The sequence below is a fragment of the Xenopus laevis genome, chromosome 7L, assembly GCF_017654675.1.
Source record: "Xenopus laevis strain J_2021 chromosome 7L, Xenopus_laevis_v10.1, whole genome shotgun sequence".
In the NCBI taxonomy this organism is placed as follows: domain Eukaryota; kingdom Metazoa; phylum Chordata; class Amphibia; order Anura; family Pipidae; genus Xenopus; species Xenopus laevis.
Genome location: NC_054383.1, coordinates 123,002,228 through 123,020,664, shown reverse-complemented (window position 1 = coordinate 123,020,664; position 18,437 = coordinate 123,002,228). Strand labels below are relative to the sequence as shown.

The 18,437-nt window shown below is 39.9% G+C and overlaps 1 protein-coding gene across 1 annotated transcript; it reads left to right on the top strand.

Annotated features, from left to right (window-relative positions):
• Nucleotides 1-4,294: 4,294 nt before the first annotated feature.
• Nucleotides 4,295-14,230, top strand: LOC108695915 (sulfotransferase 2B1-like). The gene is made up of 7 exons (XM_041569649.1): nucleotides 4,295-4,414; nucleotides 8,212-8,381; nucleotides 8,474-8,682; nucleotides 9,490-9,616; nucleotides 11,355-11,449; nucleotides 12,268-12,448; nucleotides 13,928-14,230. Exons 2-7 carry the CDS (start codon nucleotides 8,246-8,248, stop codon nucleotides 14,041-14,043), a joined length of 864 nt encoding a protein of 287 aa, XP_041425583.1. The 5' UTR covers nucleotides 4,295-4,414; nucleotides 8,212-8,245; the 3' UTR covers nucleotides 14,044-14,230.
• The last annotated feature ends 4,207 nt before the right edge of the window (nucleotides 14,231-18,437 follow it).

The window sequence follows — 18,437 nt, the reverse complement described above, 5'->3', positions numbered from 1 at the left end:
AACATATTACAATACCCCATTCGGATGTTTAGTAAATGTAAAATGGTAAAAAGCTTCATTCTTTTTATTTCAGTTGGTCTTTGTGAGCAGGAACCTGGCACTGTCGCCCTCTGGAAAGATTTGGTTGCGGCAAAATAAAACAGCATTTTTCTACCAATATCCATTTTGAAAAGGAATTGGAATACTTAAAGGAACAGAACCACCAAAAAACAAAAGTGTTTCTGAAGCAAACTCACCAGTTTTACCAGTGCAGGGCAACAGTACATTATATTTTTATTACATTAATACACTTTCATTTTTTGATGTTACTGTTCCTTTAAAAAGTGCATTTTTACATTTGGCTTTACAATGTAAATCAACTTACGGAAAGTAATGTATGGAAAGTGGAACAGGGAAGAATTCACGGGCACAAAATGAACAAATGGCTCATGTTAATCCTGTAACTTTATTAGGGAGATTAAATTCCTCTGTATTTAACCACACAGGTCCCTCTTTATTCTTTCTATCCCATTTGTGGCTAAACCTGTTTAAGGATCTCTACTGCTTATTGCAGATTACACTTTATTTATGTGGGTTTATCACTGGTGACCAACCCCTCCCCCCCACAAGTTAAAAACCTTTTATGGTCAGTAGTGATGGGCGAATTTCTCCTGTTTCGCTTCGCCCAAAAAAAAAAAAAACGCCGAAAAATTTGTCCGAAAAGTCACTTGCGTTAATTTTGACACCAGCGTTAAAGTCAATGGGCGTCCGAATAGTGTTGACGTGCGGTGATTTTGACGCAAGGGACTTTTCAGACGTGAATCCAAATTTTTTTGACGCAGGCGAATTTTCGTCTGAGTTTTGCGAATTTATTCGGCGGCGGTGAAAAGCGGAGATTTGCAACGAATTCACGCCAGGCGAATTTATTCGCCTATCACTACTGGTCAGGGGCCACATAAAAGTTCAACTTATTGAGTTCAACTTATAGTCTTTATTGAATATGTTCAGAGCTTAATCTCTTCATGACTTAGGGTAAGTCTGTGTGGATAAGATTCCTGATTCAACCCACAATTGTGTGTGTGTGTGTAACACAAAGGGGGTTATTTACTAAACTCCGGAATCGAAATTCCCCGAAATCCGAAAAATTTGTGATTTTTTGTGTTATAATAGGCTTAAAAAAAAAATCACAAATTTTTCGGAATTTATTAAACCCGAGGGCTAAAAAGCCAGAATATAAAAACACGGCATCTCAAACCTGTCGAGGTTGCATAAAATCAATGGGAACAGTCCCATTGATTTTTGGTTGTGTCAGGGATTTCGGGCAATTTCATGATGTTTTCGGGGGAAAATTCACAAAAAAATCGTGAAAATCTGAGCAAAGGTAATTTTCCGGAAAATGTAATATTAAATAAGCGTTAAAAACCTGAGCGGGTTAGATCGGAGTTTGTAGCAGCCGATATTGAGATAAATTCGGACCTTGATAAATAACCCAAATAGTGTCTTTTATGTGAGGTCTGGGAGGGACAGTTTCACAGCTGACAAGCTGGAGACTTGTTATATTTGTTATATTCACCATTATTACTCCTTCTCCTTACTGTAACTTTGCCCTTTCTTTAGTATATAATGAATAACTTATTCATGTACTTGTTATGTGTTTGTTACACTTTCTTTTTAAATCACTGTACGGACACTATGCACCAGCGACTCAAAAGGTATGAAAGAACACATTCTGCAAAATCTGCTCAAACGGGACCTGTTATCCAGAATCCTCTGAACCTGGGGCTTTCCAGATAACAGATCTTTCTGTAATTTGGATCTTCATACCTTAAGTCTACTAGAAAATCATGTAAACGTTAAATAAACCCAATAGGCTGGTTTTGCCTCCAATAAGGATTAATTATATCTTAGTTGGGATCAAGTACAAACTACTGTTTTATTATTACAAATAAAAAGGAAATCATTTCTAAAAATTTGGATAAAATGGAGTCTATGGGAGACAGCCTTTCCGTAATTCGGGTTTCTGGATAACAGATTCCATACCTGTACACGTTTATTAAGCATTGGTGTATTTTAGAGAATATTGCACATAATTACCAACTCTCGTCATTGCTTTGTCCCAGTGAATTTAACTTCTTAAGTGCTGGCTACAGCTCCTGTGAACTGGACTGTCCAATCGGAGGCAACGCGTTTTCCCATAGGCAGAACAGGTCTAGTCTCACTGTGTATTCGTATACTGCTGAGATGACAATAAAGTTTACTTTGACTTTATAACCTAAAGCACTTTAAGGGGGTTATTTATCAAAGGTCGAATTTTAGAGCTTTGTGAGCTTTTATAGACTTCGACTGAACTTACTACTCCAATGGTTTCTAATTTCAAAAAAACTCGAATGTAAAAAACTTGAATTAGTGTAGTCGGGGTGAAAAATAGTAATGGGCGAATCTGTGAGAAATGGCAAAAAATTTGCGAAACGCATTGAAGTCAATGGGTGTCAAAATAATTGATGTCCGTCAATTTTGACGCCAGCGACAATTTTTATACACGCGACTATTTGGTCCAAATGCATTAAAGTCAATGGGTGTCTGAATAATTTTGAAGCGCGTCAATTTTTATGCACGCACCAATTTTGCCATGCACCAAATTTTATATTTGACGTGGCGGATTTTTCACCGGCAATTTGTTGCCGCAGTTTCACAAATTAATTTGTTTGTGGCGAAATGCAGAAATTCGCTGCGAAAAAATCTGCCCATAAGTGTGCACCTGCAACCTTTAGCTGATCTGTGTTATAAAATGACCAATTAGAAGCAACTTTTCAAGTGGTCTTCATTATTTATTTATTTTTTAATTATTTGCCCTTTTCTTCTGACTCCAGCTTTCAAATGGGGGTCACTGACCCCATCTAAAAAACCAAAACAAATACTCTGTAAGACTACAAATATATTATTATTGCTACTTTTTATTACTCATCTTTCTATTCAGGCCTCTCCTATTTATATTCCAGTCTCTGATTTAAATCAGGGCTAATTTGAACCCTAGCAACCAGATTGCTGAAAATGCAAATTGGTGCTGAATAAAAAGCCACATACTGTAACTCAAAAACCACAAATAATGAAACATGAAAACCAATTAAAAATTGCCTCAGAGTATCACTGTAACCAAATCCACTTACCCTGGTGGTCTAGTGGTGCGGTGGGGACGCCCGCCGCGCCGCTCATCTTCTTGCGCCATGGTTGATTCTTAGGGCACGCATGGCCGCATCTCGTCCCCTTTATGGACGCGGACGCGCTGGCGTGAGGACGTCAGTGCGCAAAGGCGCGCAATGGCACGAAATTCAAAGGGTATTTAAAGGGACTTCATTCATTTTTGTATTGCCCGTTATAGGAGTTTGTTCCTGGTGCTTTCTGAACTGCTATTCTGATTCCTGTGTTGACCCCTGCCTGGCTATTTGATGATCCTGACTTCTGAATCCTGACCCTTGCCTGATTACAGACTTTGATTCTGCTGTAACCCTCTGATTGACTTCCTGGTTTGACCCTTTCCTGCCTGACTACGTTTATTCTCTGCCTGCCCCTGATCTGACTTCTCTATTGCATAATCCCTTGTACTACGACCTTCTGCCCAAAGACTTTGCTTTGCAGTTGTGCCCCCCTGCCTGTCTAGAACCCCTCGCCTTGGCGCACCTCTTATTTTAAGACCTGGCGGAATCTGAGTAGCTGAGGGCTCCTCCCGAGGCCAAAGGCGACTGCTACAGGCAGAAGCATGAGCCGAGACCAGGGTGCTTGACATCGGTTTTAGATTTAGGGTTCCAACCGTTACAATCACTCTCTACGGCATTTCATTTAAAGGTAAACAACCCCTTTGGGTTGAAAAATGATCAAAGTCCATCAAGTTCAACCCCTCCAAATGGAACCCAGTATCTTGCATTTTGATTTGCGGTTAATTGTAATGGAGTACCAACCTGGGGACCAGCAGTGTATTTAGATCTGCTCTTGCCATAAATAACAGACCTGTAATCGCCCCTTTATGTGGCACTCCAGGGACCCCCCACTTCCAGGCACCCGGCATCCAAAAAAAAGCAAATCATTTAAAAACTATAAAATGTAAACAATGAAGACCAATTGCAAAGTTGCTTAGAATTGGCCATTCTATAATATACTAAAAGTTCTCTCAAAAGTGAAGCACCCCTTTAAGATAATTTGTTTCTATTGAGATTTCACACCTTCTCCCTGTTATTATTATAAAACCTCACTGGCTGATTGGAGGCTACACTGTGGCATTATGGGGAGGAGCATCATTTAGAGTAAATACACAAGCTCTATTCTTATTGTAATCAGTCTCACCGAGCAGTTGAACCCTTCAGAGGACATAGGATCCTAGTCCAGTTTGTTGGATGAATTAACAAACATTTCTTTTTTCATTCCTGTAAATACACCTACGGTAAGGTTCCTTTATTCATTAATATACGAGAAGTAGAACTGCACCAATTCAATTGCTTAATCCTGTAACTTTATTAGGGAGATTAAGTTCCTCTGTATTTAGCAACAAAGCTCTTTTTTATTCTTTTCCAGTTTCTGGCTAAACCTGTTTAAGAATCTGTACTGCTTATTGCATGTGATACTATACTGTATTTATGTGGGTTTTTATAAATGCGCCGTTTTAACCACTTTGGGTCAGAACCGGTTCCATAAAAATAAACACTATTTAATGGTTTATCAACTGAAAATGTTTGGGAGAAAAAAATCTTTTCTCCTAATTCAGTTCCAGTTTTTTTTCCCAATAGACTTCAATAGAGTTTTCATGTGATAAACAGTGAGATACATTTTTCTCTGTGATACAGGTATGGGATCTGTTATCCAGAATGCTCAGGGCCTGGGGTTTTCTGGATAACGGATCTTTCCATAATTTGGATGTTCGTAGCTTGTCTACTAGATCATTTACATATTAAATATTAAAAAGCCTGATAGGCTGGTTTGGCCTCCAAATAAGGATTTATCAATTAGTTGGGATCAATTAATTACTTGGGATCAAGTTCAAGGTATTGTTTCATTATTACAGAGAAAAAGGATTTTTTTTTGTGGAATTTAGATTATTTGGATAAAATGGGGTCTATGGGAGATGGCCTTTCCATAATTCAGAGCTTTCTAGATAATGGATTTCCAGATAGCATATCCTATACCTGTATGTGTATATATATTAGGACATTGAGACATTTTGTGCCTTAAAGGAGAAGTAAACCCTTGCTTCTAAAATCCCTTACTCCCCTACCCTACATAGACCCCCCTCCCTGCTCCCCCCCCAGCCTAGGTGGTACCTTTGCTGAATGCCCCTAACTCTTTACTTACCCTCGGTGCAGATTCAGGGCATCTGAGATTGTGGCAGCCATCTTCTTCTCTTCGGTACTGATGGGCGAATGAGTTCGACAGACGCAAATTTGCGGCGTCAGAATTGACACGGGCATCAAAATTTGAGTTTCCCAAATGTTTCCGAAATTCGGAATTTTTCAGCAAAGCGAAACGGGACAAATTCGCCCACCACTACTTTTTGGTAATCTTAAGGGAGTAAGTGCCGTATCGGCGCATGCGCAGTTGGATCGATTTTCATTTTCGCAACAACTACGAATGCGCCGAAAGTCACGGAAATTGCCGAAGCACTGGAAGAAGACACGAAGATTACCAAATCAGCTGAAGATGGCGCCCGTGAACTCTGCTGGGCAGAATCTGCACCGAGGGGTAAGTAAAGAGTTGGGGACATTAAGCAAAGGTAACAACTAGGCTGGAGGGAGCAGGGAGGGGGTCTATGTACGGTAGGGGGTTAGGGGATTTTAGTAGCAAGGGTTTGTTTCTCCTTTAAGCTTCTAAAAAATGCCTTACCCTTTAAACAAAACAGGGATGGTTTGTCCATATATTGCAATATATTTAAGTTGGCCAACTACGTCAAAGTCATCCCATATCTGGCCAGTCCTACACTCAATTTTATCTGATTCATTAAGAATTCTATTGCTTCATTATACATTTTACTTTACAACTTACTTATATAATAAAACAGTAGCTTGTACTTGATCCCAACTAAGATATAATTAATCCGTATTGGAGGCAAAACCAGCCTATTGGGTTTATTTAATGTTTACATGATTTTCTAGTAGACTTATGTTATGAAGATCCAAATTACAGACAGATCCACAATCTGGGAAACCCCAAGGTCCCAAGAATTTCGGATAACAGGTCCCATACCTGTAAATATATATTTTTCTTCAGTGGCTTTCAGCCACGCTTATCTCTTTCACTCCCACGGCAATAAAGACTTTCCCAGGTGGCAGTGCAGGAAATCAAAGTAACCTGTTCTGAGTAATTGAGGGTTTTTTGGGCAAATATAATAAAATGTTTCTTTTTTGCAGACTGTGTCAGGACACTGTTTGTGCAATAAACTTGTTTACTGATAAAGTAATTAGGGGTGCAAGTACGAGCCCCCTAGTGCTCACTTACCAAGCACTTGCGCCCCGGGGGAATACTACTCTGTCTGCAGGCAGCTTTTTATATAAGGGGTAAAGGAGCCTGCAGAAATTCAAAATATGGAGGACATGGTGTGCAAAATACAATTGTGGCTTTTTTTGCATTTTGAAGACTGCATTCTTCATTATAAATTACCCTAAAAAATCGCCACCTTGAAACTGACAAGCCCAGATTTGTGGGCAGCAATAACTGGGGGGCGGTATGCCGTCGAAGAATTGTGTTTGTCGAATCTGAACTAGGGACTGGGTAACAGCTAAGCAAAGAAGAGGAGATTTGTCGCAGGGCGACTAATCTCCCCCAATCTGCTTGTGTGTGCCCTGACCCTAAAGCAGCTCTAAAGCAGCTCTGGTAGGGGGTCGCCGACCCTGTAAACTGTTCTAAATTGATACATTTAGTGGATACATTTCTTATCTGTGTCCCTGCTGAGCAGAATCCCTGAGTTCCATTACAGGCAGCTGTTAGAGTTGATACAATAGTTGCTAATATTCCACAGATGCTGCTGAGAAATGGATCAACTAATGGAGCAAATTGTAACAGTTTAGAGACTGAGCTGCCAGACTGAAACACCAGAGACAGGGACATTAAAGTTTAAACTTAGATTTAAAAAATAAAACGGAAAGCAATTGAAAAAAGTTATTTCTGGAAAACAATTTGAAAAGAATTAAAATGCAAAAAAGTGTTGAACAACCCCTTTACATTCTATCTTGGAAGCTGTTCTTTAATAGGGTACTATACATAGTTAAAATTCACATTGTAATCATTGCCTAATGAAGAATACTGCATTGACGTCTTATATAATTTATAAAACTTGACAGTCAGTTGTAGCTATTGATAGAAGTAGAAAGTTGATGTTCATGCTCTAATCAGTTATGAAGTCATTATTTCTGGCCAGAATAAGCAGTTGATCTTTATGAAGCTGCACCTTTGACAGCTGCACTATGTATGTCACTTGGGCAAAACAAGGCCATGGTCAGATGAACAGAACATTCCTTTTCAGGTTTCCAAACATTAGCTTTTAACTCAGTGATCCTACCCTTCCATGAGGATGAACTCTGGAGAACTTGTTTGCTCCTCTCTGATTAAAGGAACAGTAACACCAAAAAATGTAAGTGTTTTAAAGTTATGAAAATATCATGTACTGTTGCCCTGCACTGGTAAAACTGATGTGTTTGCTTCAGAAACACTACTATAGTTCATATAAAAAAGCTGCTGGGGAGCAATGGCGGAAATTGAAAAACGGCTATATGGCACAGGATAACTGATGGATAACAGATAACACCATTAGACAGACAGAGCTTATTTGTTATCTGCTGTGTAACCTGAGCCTTTTCTCCTTTGAATGGCTGCCCCCATGGCTAAACAGCAACTTTTTAATATAAACAATAGTAGTGTTTCTTAAGCAAACACAGCAGTTTTACCAGTGCAGGGCAACACTGCATTATATTTTCATTACTTTAAAACACTTTTATTTTTTGACGTTACTGTTCCTGGGGATATTTGCAAGGTTGCGTATTGTTATCACTCGTGTGTGTCGGTGAAATGATAAGAACAAGACCAAAGGGTAATTTTGTACATCAGCAAGAACAGTTCATTTCATAGAGCAGAACACAAGAGACCTGGCACTGACATTCTTCCAATGAGCTGACACTGATTAAATCCCAGGCAGTTACATTTTCATTCTTTATGAAGTGCCTTAGTATTTAAATTCTGTCTTCTGATCTGCAGTACATTTCGGCACTCCTTGTTCTATTAGAGAAAGATGTCATTCGACAATTTCACATATAAAGGAGCCACTTTTTGTGTCTCTGTACACTCCGAGGAGATACTCAAGAAAGTAGAAGATGAATTCCAAGTCTTGGATGATGATATTTTCAATATTACCTATCCTAAATCAGGTGAGTAAGGAGGTATTTCATTGGAGTAGTTTATCTTCAGTGGACTAGAGAATGCTGAAGGATCTTGAAACCTTCTCCTCCTTCCTGTGCAGGTACCCACTGGATGTCAGAGATTTTGAATCTGATCAAGCAGAATGGAGATCCAACCTTTGTCAATTCCGTACCGATGTGGTCAAGGTCCCCATGGTATGAAACTATTGCGGGCTATGATGAAGCAGAAAAGCTCACCTCTCCGCGGATAATTTCATCTCATATTCCCTACCACATTTTTTCAAAGTCATTCTTCAAGTCCAAGGCTAAGGTAAAAAAAAGGCAATGAAAAAGGATAGTCAGGTCTTTTTGAAGCTGAATTATTTCTGCATGATACTGTTTCAGGTTTCTTTTACTACATTTTACTGTTTGGGGTCACACAACGCCTTATAATAATGCAACACATGCACACAGCATTATTTCATTAGAAATAATCACGACAATTGTCTATAATAATTGACTGAATCATATTTTTCCCAAACTAAACACAATTATTGATTAATGGACACACTCCAATACAAAATCCCCTAAATGGTCTCTATTCTTATTTCTCCTCTTCACCTTTCATCCCTTTTCACTTCTGTTTCACCCACCAGCCCTGCAATTCTTTATTTCTCTCTATTTTTATCCACCCCCACTAAAAAATGGGTTGGGAAAAAGAATTAAGGATTCCATACAGGGTCAGGACATCAGGTGACACCACCTATAAATGTACACAACTATACTGACAGTGCCCTCATCCCTCTTTACTTTCCTGTCTAAGGTTGGTGGTGGCACATGTAGGGTTTAGGGAAAATTGGTCGCCCAGTGACAAATCTCTTCTTCTTCGGGCGACTAATCTCCCCGCAATGCCTTCCCGCTGGCTAGAAAGGGAATCACTGGCAGGATCGCACTCGGAGCGCTTCGGTTTTCCGAAGTCGCCCAAAGTTTCCTCGTGAGGCAATCCCTAAGGTATCTCTAATCCCAAAGCCTCAATTAAAGGTGATCTTCATATTGGTTGATACATATTCATGGTTGCATTGGTTTGTCTCCAAAATACCTCATTGCTTTACAGTAAAACGTTACTTTATCCTTCCAGGTTGTTTACACAATGCGCAACCCAAAGGATGTCATCGTGTCCATGTTTTACTTCTCTAAAATACTGAAGCTCTTTAAAGAACCAGAAAGTTTTGAAGCTGAATTAGAAAACTTTTTTCAAAGCAACGGTGAGTCTTTGAGCTACTGATATGCAAAGGGGAACATACAGTAGAATCGGTCATAACTCTTCAGATATTTGATTTTATTTGTCTAACTTGCACCTGAGCAATAAAACACAGGTACAGAGTTGCACATCAGATGGTGCTACAAGCAACTACTTTTTTTTCTCAAAACTTCATTTGATAAATGAAACACTGATAGATGTGTTAGTAGACAGTAACAAATTACTACTCTAGTTAGAATAACTCCTCCACTTATGACCTAACAAAAGCTCAGAGAGATGGAATGGCCTATTTCCTAGGGTGATACTGTATCACCTTGAAACAGGAGTGATCTGCAGCTCTAGAACTCCTATTTGGTTTTATGCTGACTAATCCTAGGTCTATAGGTGTGTCCCCAGATTCTAGAAAATATATATGGCAATATAGTACACATTGCTGCTGTTTGGTTACCTTTGTGTATACTGGGAATGCTAGGTATTGCTAATTCCCTACACTCATGCTTATGACCTACAGTGCACTCTGTATGTTTGCTTACAAAACACCAATGGCACTTCTGATGCTGTTGAACCAGTGTCGGTTGTTTATTAGCTCATAACTTGGCAACGTTGCGGGCCTATGCGAGACCCTTTGTCAAGCCTATTTCTGTTATGACACTTGGGGGCTGATTCACTAAGGGTCGAATATCGAGGGTTAATTAACCCTCGATATTCGACTAGGAATTAAAATCCTTCGACTTTGAATATCGAAGTCGAAGGATTTAGCGCAAATACTGCGATCGTACGATCGAAGGATTATTCCTTCGATTCGAAGGATTTTAATCCAACGATTGAAGGAATATCCTTCGATCAAAAAAAGTTAGCCAAGCCTATGGGGACCTTCCCCATAGGCTAACATTGACTTCGGTAGCTTTTAGCTGCCGAACTAGGGGGTCGAAGTTTTTTTTAAAGAGACAGTACTTCGACTATCGAACGGTCGAATAGTCGAATGATTTTTAGTTTGATTCCTTCGATTCGAAGTCGTAGTCATAGTCGAAGGTCGAAGTAGCCCATTCGATGGTCGAAGTAGCCCAAAAAATACTTCGAAATTCGAAGTTTTTTTACTTCGAATCCTTCACTCGAATTTAGATGTAGTGTAGCAATTGGCTTTAATTCATGTTTGCCCAAAAATTTACTAAACATTGCACAATAGTGAGAGACACAGTTTATTATTTGCAGAAGAACTCTATCTACCACCTGTAATGTATCAGGCTACTTTTTGTCTTCTGTGTTTGGTACACTGGGATCTTTTAGAGCTTTAAGAGCTGCCAAGGGTGGGTATTCAACCTTACTGATGTATTCTTAGGCCCAGGGCCGGATTTACACAGTGGGTGCCCCTAGGCCTGCTGCCGTTCATCATCCTTGTTTCCTCTTCTTCATCTGTACACATGCACAAATTTTCATCATCAGGTCAAGAGCACTGGGGATTGGCGCATGGGAAATATAAAAATCTATTGTAGCTCATGATCAGAGCCAGAGTTTCCGAACCAATGTGGGTGTGGTTGGGCTTCATGTCGCCCCCTAAAATCCTGCTGCCCAAGGCCCGGGCCTTGGTGGCCTTTCCACAAATCTGGGCTTAGGCCCTCACTGCCAACCTAGCCCTTCATTCACAACCCATGTGATGCGATGACGAGAAGAATCAAAATGCTCCAGAATAAATTGTTCCAATCAATTATCCAGCTTTTCTGCTATTGTCATTATTCTTTCAGGAATGTATGGATCATGGTTTGATCATGTGAAAGGCTGGATGCAAATGGCGGGCAAGGACAACTTTTTCTACATTACGTACGAGGAGCTTCAGCAGGTGAGAGAGGAGTAAATGTCAATATCAATAGGGATTAAAACCCAGGAAGGAAGGTATTAGAATTTTCATGATGTAAGTTCTTCATCTATATGTTTTTGGAGAGGACAGAGTTTGATTTTGTTATCATTAGTAAAATGGACAAAAAGGTAGAATTAGAGTAAACGGTCATGTTGAGCAACAGAACATGTGTCTTGTTAGGCCCTGGACCACCCATGAGCCACATGAGCACAAGCATGAAAACAATCCATGGGGATGCCAAAAAAGGGCTTTGATTGGCTATTTGGTAGCCCGTATATGGACTGACAGCCTTCAGGAGGCTCTATTTAGTAGTACACCTAGTTTTTATACAACCAAACTTTGCCTCCAAGCCAGGAATTTGAATATAAGCACCTGCTTTGAGGCCATTGGGAGAAAAATCCAAGGGGTTGGTGAACAACATGTTGCTCACAAGCTACTGGTTGGGGATCATTGGTTTATAAAAATGCCACTTTATCTTCTTGATTCTGGAGTTCTTGGTTTCTCTTGTAAGGTGTCAAATGCCACTGGACCCCCAACACCTGCCTTGACTAAAAGTTCTGGTCTTGCTTGTGAACTGCTCATTTTTGCCATAAAATTTAAGGCCTTATGACGTTCACTCCCATGTCCCACCCACTGACCTCAATCACAAATGTGCAAAACTCACCAACCGGCGCAGATTTTGGCACCGCTAAAATTTGATACAAAATGTTGCCCCCAATTTGCCCCGTTCTCTGGCTGCACTGTTGATAATTCCACCCCTTGAGGGTTCATTTTTTAAACTAATGGGTCTTATTCTTCAGGATCTGCGGGGCAGTGTAGTGAGAATCTGCAAGTTCCTGGGAAAGGAGTTAAACGATGAAGAAATCGACTCGGTTGTAAAATATTCTTCTTTTAAAGTCATGAAGGAAAACAAGATGTCCAACTTCACTCAAATCCCAGATGATGTTTTAGATAAAAGTAGAGGCACCTTCATGCGCAAAGGTATTGTATTAATCAGTTACATTTTTATGCTGATAACAATAATGAAATACTAGGGGTCATTTATGAACTAGAAAGCAGGGTGCCAAGTGAAAAAGATGGTTGCAGTCCACCATTTTACAAATCCTCAAGGCAGGTGTTAATGTCATGGCTCTCTTCTAGCCTTGGGCCCTGTACTTTGAAACTACAAGCAACTGCCTGCAATTCCTTACCCACCAAAACATTCTCTGGTGCCACATGAGCATCCACCAAAAAGGAGCCCAGAGACCTTTGGACTGCTCTCTCTGGTTGCTTTTTTCTCAGTGGGCCCCTTGGTGGTCCATACCACTGGTTTCTGCGCAAGTCTCAATGTACTGCACAAACCTGGTCATAACCCTAATACTCTGGCACTTTTTATGTCTTGCATCATTCTGCTGCTTTGAGGTCTGGTGTAAATTCATCCAATCCTCTGACCTCTGTCTTCTTGAAGAACTGAACCTGTACAGCTTAAGGGGTTGGGTGGGTGGGGAAAAAACAGAAAAACAAAAAGGTTATCCGGCCCATCTCCTCCCCACCTCACCTTTTAAGCTTTACTCTCTTCCCCTCTTATACCTTCCTTGAACCAAGGAGATGGGGGTTGAAAACAAATAACTAGAAAGACCCCACCACTTCCACTGGCAGTCAGCAACACCTACCCCGAGAACAATAGGTCTCATGGGCCTCCATTTATGTTAAATTGTTTTTGATTCATTTTCCATCATGTAGATCGGTTTCTGGACTTTCTCTACGTCCGTTTGATGGTTTATAATATGCAATGATAGCGTACATGTATAAAGATAGTAAAGCAAAGAAAAATAAATAAAGTAAAGGAAAAGCAAAATTAAACTATATTAACTAGTTTAACTTAACATTGTATACTCATATATGGGCCTCCATTTAAAGAATTGTAGCTTTCATGTCCTCTAACCAACCCAACTTTGCTTCATATCATGAAAAGCCTGCTTCTTCTGGTTTCTTAAGCTGGCCATAGACTCAAAGATCCGCTCATTTGGCGACATCGCCAAACGAGTGGATCTTTCCCCGATGTGCCACTAACGGCATGGCTATATCGGGGGTAATTCGAACGTTTGGCCATATGGTCAAATGATCGAATTACGATACGCCAAGGAGCTCCGACGGGTCGGGTAAAAATCAAACCTTCCCAGACCTGGCCAGATATCAATCGGGAAGACCCATTGGAAGCCCCAAATTGGTCTAAATGATCGATATCGGCAGCTTTATCTGCCCGTGTATGGCCACCTTTATTTATGAAAATGTTCAACGGTATAGGCTTGTATGAGATTTCTCTATAGACTACAATGGAGTCTTTGGAGATAAAGCATGAAATATATTAATAAAAATGAATCTGGCCAACTATCCCTCCAATATGAATGTATTAGTACCACACATTTCTAATGGAACATACATACAAACATCCGATTTCTGACTGTTTTTCTCCCACAGGAGTTTCTGGAGACTGGAAGAACCATTTCACTGTGGCTCAGAGTGAAAAATTTGATAAGGATTATCAAGAGAACATGAAAGATCTGAACATTAAATTTTTTTGGCAAGAAACATAAAAACAATAAAATGCCCGCTCCTCTTTCTGCTTTGCTCTTAGATCTGTACATGTCACAGCCAGCTATTACTTCCTACCATCTTTAGCTAAACTATTGGGATAGAGCATGTATCCCTCCCCAGGTTATTCCATTTATAAAAAAAACATCAGTAGTGCACACTCACTAATAAAATGTACGACAATAAAAACGTATGTACTCTTTTTCATAAATGAGTTATATATTCAGCCGTATCACTCTTTTAACTTTTCTGTTCTGTTTCATAGACCCGTCTGCTTAGAGTTGCCACCTGCCCAGTTTTCCAGGTGTAGGAAAACTGGACAGGATTTTCTATGAATGACGTGACAACCAGTCAATAGCCACGCCCCTCATGTCGCTGCATCATGGTCCCACCCCTGCTGCATCACAGCCCCACCCCCTGCCTGGATTGCACCGGGCGAAAAGTTGGCAACCCCACGTCTGCTTCATAGACCCATATGACATTATTGTTTTATAACAATGCAGCAAACAATCATGGCTCTTAGCATGGACATTGTTGTACAGCACTGCTTTCGGTCAAAAATGTGACACAGTATAAGTGGTTAAAGGGATACTGTCATGAAAAAAATCCTTTTTCAAAACACATCAGTTACACATAGTTAGTTAGTTAGTTAAATTGGGTTGAAAAAATACAAAGTCCATCAAGTTCAACCCCTCCAAATGAAAACCCAGCATCCAAACACATACACCTCACTACTTTTAATTAAATTCTATATACCCATACCTATATTAACTATAGAGTTTAGTATCACAATAGCCTTTGATATTATGTCTGTCCAAAAAATCATCCAAGCCATTCTTATAGTCATTAACTGAATCAGCATCACAACATCACCCGGCAGTGCATTCCCCAACCTCACTGTCCTGACTGTGAAGAACCCCCTACGTTGCTTCAAATGAAAGTTCTTTTCTTCTGGTCTAAAGGGGAGGCCTCTGGTACGGTGATCCACTTTATGGGTAAAAAGGTCCCCTGCTATTTATCTATAATGTCCTCTAATGTACTTGTAAAGTGTAATCATGTCCCCTCGCAAGTGCCTTTTTTCCAGAGAAAACAACCCCAACCTTGACAATCTCCCCTCATAATTTAACTCTTCCCTCCCTCTAACCAGTTTAGTTGCACTTAGTCTCTGCACTCTCTCCAGCTCATTTATATCCCTCTTAAGGACTGGAGTCCAAAACTGCACTGCATACTCCAGATGAGGCCTCACCAGGGACCTATAAAGAGGCAGAATTATGTTTTCATCCCTTGAGTTAATGCCCTTTTTTATGCAAGACAGAACTTTATTTGCTTTAGTGGCCACAGAATGACACTGCCCAGAATTAGACAACTTGTTATCTACAAAGACCCCTAGATCCTTCTCATTTAAGGAAACTCCCAACACACTGCCATTTAGTGTATAACTTGCATTTATATTATTTTTGCCAAAGTGCATAACCTGCATTTATCAACATTGAACCTCATTTTCCAGTTTGCTGCCCAGTTTTCCAACTTATACAAATCACTTTGCAAAGTGGCAGCATCCTGCATGGAATCTATAGTTCTGCACAATTTAGTATCATCTACAAAAATAGAAACAGTACTTTCAATGCCCACCTCCAGGTCATTAATAAACAAGTTGAAAAGCAAAGGACCTAGTACAGAGCCCTGCGGTACTCCACTAACAACACTGGTCCAATTAGAAAATGTTCCATTTACCACCACTCTTTGTAGTCTATCTTTTAGCCAGTTCTCTATCCAGGTACAAATACTATGTTCCAGGCCAACATTCCTTAATTTAACCAGTAACCTTTTGTGTGGCACTGTATCAAATGCTTTAGCAAAGTCTTAGTAAACCCCCTTAAACTAATGGGGTCCTATACTTTTAAAAATGGGCGTTGGTTGGACAATGCCTCTCCCTTAAAAGCCGCATACTGGCGGGGGAGGATAGATCCTTTTCACTGAAACCAAGGTTCAACAGACACTGATTACACTGAATGCTACTATGCAGTAAGACTTTTTATACTATGGCCGAAAGGCGAACAAGTTAGGGACCGCCATGTGGGGTTTACCTTGACGTGGTATGGTGGCTTTTCAGCTTTGTGATCATGGCTTTGTAACTGAAAACCCCTGTTTTGTAAACTTACTTTTGAGACAGGGGCCCAGGGAATGTGCATTAAAACTAGCACTTCCATTATACTTAAAGGGATACTGTCATGGGAAAAAAAAATTTTTTCAAAATGAATCAGTTAATAGTGCTGTTCCAGCAGAATTATGCGCTGAAATCCATTTCTCAAAAGAGCAAACAGATTTTTTTATATTCAATTTTGAAATCTGACATGGGGCTAGACATTTTGTCAATTTCCCAGCTGCCTCAAGTCATGTGACGTGTGCCTGCACTTCAGGAGAGAAATGCTTTCTGGCAGGCTGCTGTTTTTCCTTCACAGTGTAACTGAATGTGTCTCAGTGGGACATGGGTTTTTACTATTGAGTGCTGTTCTTAGATCTACCAGGCAGCTGTTATCTTGTGTTAGGGAGCTGCTATCTCGTTACCTTCCTATTGTTCTTTTGTTTGGCTGCTGGGGGGAAAAAGGGAGGGGGGTGATATCACTCCAACTTGCAGTACAGCAGTAAAGAGTGATTGAAGTTTATCAGAGCACAAGTCACATGACTTGGGGCAGCTGAGAAATTGACAATATGTCTAGCCCCATGTCAGATTTCAAAATTGAATAGAAAAAAATCAGTTTGCTCTTTTGAGAAATGGATTTCAGTGCAGAATTCTGCTGGAGCAGCACTATTAACTGATTCATTTTGAAAAATTTTTTTTTTCCCATGACAGTATCCCTTTAAATATACTATTACTTAGCCTTTAGAGTGCTTCCACACCCCTATTTTTATACATTAGTAAATCACATCCACTGCCATCCCAGAATCGAGGTCTCTACTTACCTTGTCATAAAAAGAAATTAAGTTAGTCTGGCAAGATCTATTACACATAAAACCATGCTGGCACAAACTCATAGTATTATGATTTGCTATGAAGTCCAGTATCTTATCCTTTATTAACCCTTCGAAAAGCTTTCCTACCACTGACGTCAGACTAACTGGCCTATAGTTTTGAGGCTGAGAACGGGATCCTTTTTTGAATAGAGGCACCACATTAGCAATTCACCAGTCTCTCTGCACTATGCCAGATCTCAATGAATCCTGAAAAATTAAGTAAAGAGGTTTGGCAATCACAGAGCTAAGCTCACTAATTACCCTGGGATGAATACCATCTGGCCCCGGACCTTTGTTAATCTTAACATGTTCTAGTCTCTTTTGAATTTCTTCATTTGTGGACCATGCATCATTAGTTGAATTACTAGAATTAGGACTATTAAGAAGGAAACCTTCACTTACTGGTTCCTCATTTGTGTAGACAGATGAAAAATATGAGTTCAGAATCTGCGCTTTTATTTTGTTTTCATCAACCAGCTGACCCCCTCTGATAGTAAGGGTCCCACCTCTTCCTGCTTCAGTTTTTTACTATTAACATATTTAAAAGATAATTTTGGATTTTTTTTACTGCTTGCTGTAATATCCTTTTCCATATCAATTTTAGCTTGTCTTATAGCTTCTTTGCATGATTTATTGGCCTCCTTGTAGCTTATAAATGATTCAGCTGTACCAGCTTACTTGAATGCTTGCTGCTTTATTAAGCAGCATTTTAAAGACTTCCCATTCTTGTTCTGTGTTTAACCCTGTGAAAAGCATTTCCCACTTAATATGTTGCAGAGATGCCCTTATACTGTCAAAGTTTGCACGTCTGAAATTTAGTATTTTAGTTACTCCCTTATAGAATTGCTTCTGCAACAGAATCTCAAAGGAGACCATGTCATGATCACTAGTCCCTAAATGCTCACCCACACAAATGTTAGAGATGAGTTCAGTATTGTTAGTTATTACAAGGTCCAAAAGAGAGTTATTCCTAGTAGGTTCTTGAACGAGCTGGAATAAAAAGTTGTCATTCAGCATATTTACAAACCTACTAGCTTTTTCTGTTTTAGCAACCCCATTACCCCAGTCAATGTCTGGATAATTGAAGTCACCCATAGCAACAACTTGACCCAGCTGTGAAGCCGCTTGTATCTGCAAGAGTAGCTGGGCTTCATACTCGACACTTATACGAGGTGGTTTATAGCATACACCAATGATTCTTTTTGTTACCTTTTGCCCAGTCAAAATCTCTACCCAGAGTGATTCTACACCCTCACCAGTGCCAGCTATTGTTATTTCTTTAGCGCATGGCTTTAATTCAGGCTTTACATACAAACACACTCCTCCACTCTTTTTTATCCCTCTGTCCCTCCTAAAAAGGGTGTAACCATTTAAATTCACA